The sequence below is a fragment of the Rhododendron vialii genome, chromosome 1a (genome assembly GCF_030253575.1).
Source record: "Rhododendron vialii isolate Sample 1 chromosome 1a, ASM3025357v1".
Taxonomy (NCBI): domain Eukaryota; kingdom Viridiplantae; phylum Streptophyta; class Magnoliopsida; order Ericales; family Ericaceae; genus Rhododendron; species Rhododendron vialii.
The window spans coordinates 38,239,024-38,247,701 of record NC_080557.1 but is presented as its reverse complement, the minus strand read 5'-3'; the positions used below and the strand labels follow the sequence as shown (position 1 = coordinate 38,247,701).

General features: G+C 39.4%; 1 protein-coding gene across 3 annotated transcripts; it reads right to left on the bottom strand.

Moving 5' to 3' along the window:
- Positions 1-4,423: 4,423 nt before the first annotated feature.
- Positions 4,424-8,678, bottom strand: LOC131305398 (uncharacterized). Of its 3 annotated transcripts, XM_058332416.1 has the most exons (6): positions 8,543-8,668; positions 8,150-8,408; positions 7,917-8,021; positions 7,624-7,761; positions 7,288-7,518; positions 4,424-4,711 (listed from the first exon to the last, which is right to left on the bottom strand). In XM_058332416.1, the coding sequence occupies exons 2-6, from the start codon at positions 8,327-8,329 to the stop codon at positions 4,670-4,672; spliced, it is 696 nt and encodes a 231-aa protein (XP_058188399.1). In that variant the 5' UTR covers positions 8,330-8,408; positions 8,543-8,668; the 3' UTR covers positions 4,424-4,669. The 3 variants fall into 3 exon arrangements, with proteins under 3 accessions (XP_058188399.1, XP_058188390.1, XP_058188408.1); XM_058332407.1 differs by lacking the exon at positions 4,424-4,711 and having other exon boundaries at positions 6,872-7,518; positions 8,543-8,678; XM_058332425.1 differs by lacking the exon at positions 4,424-4,711 and having other exon boundaries at positions 6,872-7,518; positions 8,183-8,408; positions 8,543-8,678.

The following is an 8,678-nucleotide window of genomic DNA, read 5'->3' as shown; positions in this document are numbered from 1 at the left end:
AATCTGTAAGTTAGTTTCTAATTTAGTTTTTGTTCTTTCTATGTGCTTCTAAAGTCCTTCATTGATCACTTTCTATTCTATTTCTTTGTTGTAACTTTAGGTTTTGCGTATATTCTACTGTGATGGTGGCAAGGACACGGATGATGAAGTCAATGACCACAAGAAAGTTCCAGTAGTAGATGGGGGTATTTCTTCATTGCAAAAGAGAAAGTTCCGTGAAAAATATAAGATGCCATTAGATGCAACACAACAACACTTTGATTGCGAACAAAGTCTAAAACAAGCAGTGCAGCTATTAAAGTGTTCGAATCACTTATCTCTTTTCACGGGCTTCATGAGCTTCAGCGAGGAAATGATTTCGAATACAGGTTTTCCTTGTAAACTCTTATCTTGTCTTTTCCTTGATTAGTAAGTGTACGTTTCCCTAGCATTGGGTTAATGAGTGAGGTTTCACTAAGAAGAAGGGTACTTTAGTTTAGCTCTGTTGTTATGCTTTAAACTTTATAGCTTTAACCACATCATCACCAATCAAAGGCCTAACTCCCTTGATTTCATTTTCAGGCAAAATGGTGGTTCTTGATCAGTTGCTCCCCGAACTTATTGCATCGGGAAGAATTGTAATAGTGTCACAGGTTCTTTTTTGCCCCGTTTGTTTTAGGACTTTTCTTTTAATGCATTTCTGTTATTCACACAATATATGTTATTTTTATATGTAAACCAGATGACTAGGATGTTGGACATCCTAGAAGATTATCTCAAATTTAGGGGATATCAATCTGTTCGTATTGATGAGACGTCTTCTTTAGAAGAATGCAAATTCTTCGGTTCAACGGAGAATGATGCCAAAATCCGGTTACTATCCACCAGGGCTGGATGTCTGGGCATATCTCTTCCTGTTGATACTCTCATCTTTTATGATAGCAATTGGTGGGTACTTTTTTTTTCTTTTCCTGTTTAGATTCCTTTTGCGATATTGTCTCCAAATAATCTGTTGCATGTTCTTTGTAGGAACGAACATATTGACTTGGAGGTCATATATTGTGCACCCAAGGAAGCTAAAGTTTGTTGCCTTGCGACAAAGGTTTGTTTATGTGTATGGTTGATTCTTTATGAAAGAAATAGTTTGCAACTTCTTTTACTAACATCATGTTTGTTGTCCCATTATGCATTATGTATAGGGAACTTTTGAACAGTCGCTTATTAGATGGGTGCATCAAAAACTTGGAAAAATTAAAGTAGATCCTATTGAAGATGTTTGTCAGGACCCACATGGTGAGCGCCACTATTATGTCAAAGACTTTTTAAGCCTCTTACGTTTTAGTACTTCTAGTATTTTGGTTGTCCAATGTGTAATATGGCAGATGTGAACAACGATTGGTTGGTCGCGGAGATGCGGTGGGGTGGTGCATATATTTGCCAGAGCACCATTGATGTGGAAGGAGATAATGTCCAAGGAGATGAAGGTATAAAATCTTTTTGCATGTGTATATGTTGTAGAAGCATTATTTTTATCTAAGTTTGTTATGATTGTCTCGAAACGTGGTTATGCTATGCCATGAGCCCTGATCTGTGTAATCAATCACTTCAAGTATCTGAAGTAGTTCTTGTTAAGAATGATGATAAGCACACCTATATCTAGGATTGAGATTATTATTATTATTATTATTATTATTATTATTATTATTATTTGTGTATGGTTCAGGGTGCTCCTTTTGATCTAGTTTTCAAACGAAGTGTGGTTACCTCCCTGAAAGGCCTCACCTCTCCCATAATTAACTTTCTGGATTTCATAATTGTCTTCGGAAAATTCATATTTGGTTAGTTGTAAACTTGGTACTATATGGGAAGTAGAAAAGAAGCATACTACTATACCGGGAGTAGAAAATAAGGTTCCTTCTCATTTATTTTGCAGTTGTGGAGGTAGAGAAGTCTAGTGATATTTCCCAGTCAAATTGGCCAAACAAGATATGTTACATGGACTCGGATACAAGTTAATGTCCAAATGTCAGGATTTAGTGGGAACAAGTTCAAATTTAGGTTTCTTATAAAATTTCATCTTCTATCTAGGCTAAACGTGTTTATGAGGTCTGTCAGGCCATTGCATGCATTATATTGAGTTCTAAGCATAGTTCATGGATATAAAATCTAAAATGTGTTTGCTAGGGTGAATGTCCAACTAAACATGTTAGAGGTGGATCCGATAGCCTTTTCCAAGTATGAAGTGTCGGACACTATTAATTTTAAGTGTTTAGAAGTGCCTGCGCCCCCCACCCATCACCACCACCACTACCACCAAAGGCTTTGCTTGTTCTCATATAAACCACTGTTGTCCTGGTATGCAGAGTAGGATATTACGGTGACTTCTAGAGAATCCATTTTTCCCTTAATATCTTCTTGTTCTCTTTTTTCTTGGAGGTGAAGACGAGAAAGAGAGGGATGATCGCATTGGGGACTGACTAATGGCTTCATGTTTTGGATGGATAACAACTGTGTTTTGTGGTCCTGACTGGAACTAATGTCTGGCGGCCTGATGGAGCTGCCAGATATTTCATTGGGTGGGGACAGGCTTTTCGCTCTGCGCGCGGAGGTGAAGGTGTTTGATATATGGGAGACCCCGCGACCGCCTATCCTCTAGTTCTGCTGACTTATGCCACTCTTGTTTTCCAAGTCTGGGTTTTTTCCATATTGATCTACTGTTTTTCATTTTTGTTTCTCTTTAGTTATGGTAGAAGATGAAATTGCAGATGATGCTTTCAGGTGACTTAGAAAGTCTGGAGTTTTTTGTGCAGTTTGCTGCATTGCATTTGTTTTTTGTGGCTAATGTTTGTAATCATCCGCGACTGCACTTGATAGTATGCCAACTGTCTCACTTTTCCTCTTTGTATGGGACTCTCTCTCTCTCTCTCTCTGAATTAAGTGTCGTGTTTGTTGGGCTTTGTATATTCTTGTTGCAAGTAGATTAATGTGTTCTAATGTCGTTTGGTCCAATGGTTTGGTCAAGTGAAACTTTAATAATAAGTAAAGGGTTACCCCAATTTGCATGTTCGATTACTACCACTAATAAAAACACTCTTTCAGCCACTGAATGTTTGTTAATTCGGTTCGCATTTGTTAGTTTTGCATCGAATCTTTTTGGATTATTGATTCGTCTTGATAAGCGGAATCGGAAAGTAAAAAATTATTGCTGAAATACAATATAAGTCATTTCAGTCATAATTTTTTATTTTCTCAATTTTTTTTCCGAAACAAATCAATAATTTACACAAATTTGACGTAAAACTAACACGCACAAAAAATTAAATGAAGACAGAAAATCCAAAAAATCAAGTGGCTTTTTTGGGAAATTTGGACTGGAAATATCTTGAAAAACTTACTCGAGGCTTTTTTGGGAAATTTGGACTGGAAATATCTTGAAAAACTTACTCGAGGCTCATGTAAGCTAGAAAACTTACTCGTGGCTCATGTAAGCTAGAAAACTTACTCAAGGATCGTGTAAGCTGGTTCCAACACACTATTGTCAAAAAAATAATCTTGTGAATTAATTTTCTACTTTTGGATTGCTCATCATTCGTGAAATGGATTCTACTACGAGTAGAGTAGATCCCGTAACTCATGACAATGGACATAGAAATTTGACTGACACAATCTAGATTCTCCACCCTTAGTCGCAAAGTAGGATTAACGACCCTTTCTCTCTCTAGAATAGGGTTGGCGAGCTTCTAATTTCCCTCATGCAAGCCCACCTTTTCCTCCAATCCTGTTTCTCTAATCCCAGCTCCGAATCCTCCTTTCGGCTTAATCTCTTCCCACCCACTCTGGTGGCTTGCTTGTCTTGGTTTTGATCTTCCTAATGATTTGTTTTTCCTCCATGGGATTGGTACCTTCGAATCTTCTTTGATCCACCCGATGGTCCATAACCACATTTACATGAGCTCCATTGGGTCCTACAAGAAAAAAATGAAATTTCTAACTGATGTATAATTTGCCCTGCACGAAGGCACAACACTAGTATATTTCAACTTTCAAGGTCATTGACTCTTTGGGTTAAATTGACACAATTGCATGAACTGATACAATACGTAATTTAATCTACGTAGGAACTAAAGAGATTCGGAGAATTAGAAGGAAAAAAAAAAAAAGAGAAGAGGAAGCCGTACAAATTGATAAAGCAACTTGCGGCTTTAGATCGAGAAAATAATAGGATGACACTATATACGTAGATGATGCTTTAGAATACATGTATGGATGATGCTAAGTTGGTCCTTTTTTTTTTTTTTCTTATAGTTTGTTAGCATCCAAAAGCAGAGAGCTTCAATCCACTCCACAAAGATACCATTTACAATGAACCATGCACTGCACATTAAGCCTAATAGTAAGCATACTACTGCTAATAAGTGTTCAAAAGTAACGAAGTTCTGATCCATTCCACACAACTACCATTCACATATGAACCACATTGTAAGCTAAGTTGGTCTTTTATAGTTTTTTAACATCCAGAAGCAGACATAGCTACAATCAACTCCACAAAGATGCCATTTACAACAAACCCTGCACTCCATAGTAAACATACTACCCCAATAAGCGTTCGAAATCCATACGTAAAGAAACTGTGATCCACTCCACACAAATACCATTCAAAGGGACCTTCCACATCATACTGGTATTGTTGTCACAGCCACAGGTCATTGATACTCTGCACGTCATTGATACTCTGCAAATAGCACAATAGCTGGAAGGTTAATAAAGCCCTTAAAAACTTCGGTTTAATGTAACATATACCCTCCAATTCCTCTGCATATAATTGCATTCAGTCCAGTCTACGAATCAATTCCTATCACACAGTGCAATTGATAAAGGGAAGCATTCCACTTCACAAACGGAAAGTGTTTGGATTCCTTCAGGTACACTTGATGGGATGGGTCGTCCCCTGGGTCTCTCTGGGGCCCACCATATGCAAAATGCCTAAAAACATTACATATACATTTTGGCACTCACATAGAACATCCACGAAGCAGAACAGTTTACTCTTATTGTCAATGACTCAATAATGCCTGACTTCATTAATCGTGTATGTAACCGGTACTTCATAAAACCAATTATCTGAATTCAGTTACCAAATACAACCTCCAACGCAAATTGTTTGTCCAATTTTTAATTTCTTTGCTGTCCCAAAATGATTGTCCATTCTGAAAACTCAATGCAAGAAAACGTAAAAAATTATAATATTCTCCAACAGTGGACAAACAATTTGGAACAAAATGTGCATCTCTACAAAGATTTAGTATTTGAATCAAAATAACTAATAACACCTTGACACATGAAATGTATGCTTTAACTATTACTATTAGGAAGCAATTTGAAAGCAGAAGGTAGTGGATCATGAAATCCCTGAACCGGTCTTCAAACAGTTCTTAACTTCATGAAACCGGAACTTAGCCATCCCTTCTAAAAACCTCCAAACTGGTTTACTCGTTTTTTTATAAAACACCCCTAGATTATTGAATCAGTCTAATTATTCCAGAGAAATCTAGACAAATATGCCTAAATATGAACAGACCCAATAAGTAAAATAGGCCGTAGGGGGACAGGCCCACGAGGTCCAAAAAATGGTTACCATTCAGTTGTGCTGCTGCAGAGAAGCCAACTTCTAAGCTAAAACCACATTAGAACACTATCTAATTACAAAAACACATGGACAGTCTTGGATATGTAGTTTGGTTTATTTTTGCTTTAACAAGCTGAACTATATTTTATGCTTATCTGATGTCCATGTAAACAAAGCTTAAGTCTTTGTATAAGCCTAACTATGGAGTGGTGTGATGCACTAGCTTTGAAGGTACTTATGTCATTTTAGTGTCCTTAGTGTTAGTAGTCTTGAGTCTATTATAAATAGGTGAGTGAGTCTCTCATTTGGGAGCTTTTTGATTATTAAGAATATAAAATATATGTTGATTGAGACATATTTTCTCACTCTACCCTTTGGGGTTAATCCCCTTGAATGGGATTTTACTCCTTTCTTTGAATCTTTGATTTCCTTTGCTATTTTTGTTTGCATCATGGTCAGTGTTCTAAATGGCGGCCGCCCCACTTAGCCTAGGCACTCGTCGCCATGATTTCACCCTCCACGGCTCATTCAGCGGTTATGGAGATTTGGCGGAGCTTGGCGGCCAACTTGGCAGCTCTAGGCGGATAAGGGAGATTTGGCGGAGCTAGGCGGCCGTCTTGGCGGGGCTTGATTGCCTTAAAAATATTTTTAAAAATATATTTTGGAAAAAAACGCCGAATCGCTCAGCAGCACTGGCATGTCGCCGCTCGACTAGCACCGAACGCCATTTAGAACACTGATCATGGTGATCCCCAGATCCTGCTCTTGATTATTCCCTTCCCTCCGTTTCGTGTATTGCCTTGCCCCTCTACTACTGTTGCTGCTCATCTTCGCATCTCAACCTATTGATGCTTGTTATTACATCTGTTTTGTATTTCACTACTTATCGTACTCCCCAACTCTTTGGACTCTTCTTCTCCCCTGTAATATAGTTGTCAAAGGCTCTAAGCTCAGGCGAGGCGAGACGAGGCGCACTTGCACGACCCCAGGTGAGGCAACATGAAAAAGGTGCAGACTAGGCGCAAAAAGGCGAAAAGGCGCGCTTCTTTCAAAATTGATCATAACTATTACCCCAGCCGTCAGATCTCAAACAAAATAAAAGGGTCTACGTCTCCTCCCATGGTATTCGATCTCTCTCAGTCTCAGCTGATTTGAGAGAACTCACCACTGTGACTTGAACGTCTCCTGCTGCTTGCCTAAGTCGAGCTCTCATCGTATCAATTCTCTCCTCTTAGTGCTCTCTCTCTCTCTCTCTCTCTCTCTCTCTCTCTCTCTCCCTCTCTCTCCGTACGTATATCAGTATATGTAAACTAAATATAGTCCTATTATCCTATACACAACACACTGACATAGTTATGAACAGAAAAAGGATTATTCTTTAAAGTTTCTAGAATTAGCTTTATTTTCCGATTGTTTTCTCCCCTGGTCTCTCTTTGCTGGAACTTTTTCCCTACTCTACCAGTTCAGAACTTCTGAAGCTCAACATTCCCAACTCCACCATGAAGCAATAAATCCATACTACATAAGATCTAACAATGTGGAAGGACAACTCACCTATCTTAGAAAGCAATATTAGGTATTCACAACAAGCACAATGCGGCAAGCATAGAAGGTTAGGACAGCTCATAAGGACCATACACAATCCAGGCAATACACAATCGAGTGAAACAAAGCGCGCGTACCATGAAAAAAAGGGTACGCTTAGCAGCAAAGCCGAGTTCAGGTCTGCACATCAGGACCTTGGGTACCGCCGCCTCTCCAGCAGCAGCAGTAGTATACAGGATAGCTTGGAACTTCACATAATCATCCCCACCAGGTTTAAGTAACTCAAAGGTAATGAAATCCAAATGACCACCACCAACCACCTGCGAGCTCATCTGGAGGGGAAACTTATAACCGCAGTAGTTTTCCTTCTACAACAGTACAACATCCACAAGGTAATTACCAAAAACCAAGAACAAGACACACACACAAAAACACACATACTCGGAAAAAAAAAAGAACAATCAACCACATACGCATCGACGGTAGTGATATTCCATAGCAGCGACCACATCGAGATTCCCACGCAAGATATACTTTGGTATTATTGGTCGGGTTCGCGATGTTAAAATCTTAAGTAATGGTGGCATGTCAAAGACCGGACCATGAAACTCCTGTATCCATCACATCATCAGCATCAGAACTAAAAAACCAAACATACATCAACACTGCAGCGTGATGATGATGATGATGATGATGATGAATGATACAACGAGAGCCAAGAAGTACGTATGAAGAAGGAAAAAAAGTATTTATATACAATACATACTTTGTAATCGAAATCCTCGTGAGAGTATTTCTGCAGCACTTCTGATGTCAAGCCGACGGGGGTAGGGTCCTTGGCCACCGCCTTGTTAGATTTTTTCGGGACACCCTAGAGAGAGAGGAATACCGCACAATTTCAAAACCGCAACAATCAGATCTGAGAAAGGACTAAAAAAACGAGAGAGAGAGAGAGAGAGAGAGAGAGAGAGAGAGAGAGAGAGAGAGAGAGAGAGAGACCTTTGCGTTCTTCTTTTTCTGATATGAAGCTACCTTCACTTTCTTCTTTTTGTGAGATGAAGCTACCTTTGCGTTCTTCTTTTTGTGAGATGAAGCTACCTTCGTATCCTCGGGAGAGTATTCCTGCAGCTGGTCTGATGTCTGGCCGCCGGTGGTAGGGTTCTTGCATCTCTCCGCCATCTTTCGATCGTGAGCGTGTCACAGGGAAACCAACAAATCCGAGTATCAGAGATTCCTTCAGTTCTTCTCCCGCGAAACCCTAGAGAGAGAGAGAGAGAGAGAGAGAGAGAGAGAGAGAGAGATATGAACACCGCACAATTTCAAAACCGCAGCAATCAGATAAAGGGAGATCTAACACACACACACACACACAAAACTAGAGAGAGAAGCTACCTTAGGGGTGTTGTTTTTCCGATTTGAAGCTACCATTGTATTCCGTGAAGCAACTGTCGCCGCAGAAAATTTTGGAGAGAGAAAACAAGAGATTGATGAGAGAGAGAGAGATTAGGGTGGAAGCTGTGCCCTAGAC

What these genes read in the sequence shown, in the direction of transcription:
- LOC131305398 (XM_058332407.1), bottom strand. Translation starts at nt 8,329, where the DNA reads ATGGCGGAGAGATGCAAGAACCCTACCACCGGCGGCCAGACATCAGAC. An exon ending in AGAAAAAGAAGAACGCAAAG is followed by an intron (nt 8,022 to 8,149) that starts GTCTCTCTCTCT and finishes CTCTCTCTCTAG; the next exon opens with GGTGTCCCGAAAAAATCTAA. An exon ending in AATATCACTACCGTCGATGC is followed by an intron (nt 7,519 to 7,623) that starts GTATGTGGTTGA and finishes GTACTGTTGTAG; the next exon opens with AAGGAAAACTACTGCGGTTA.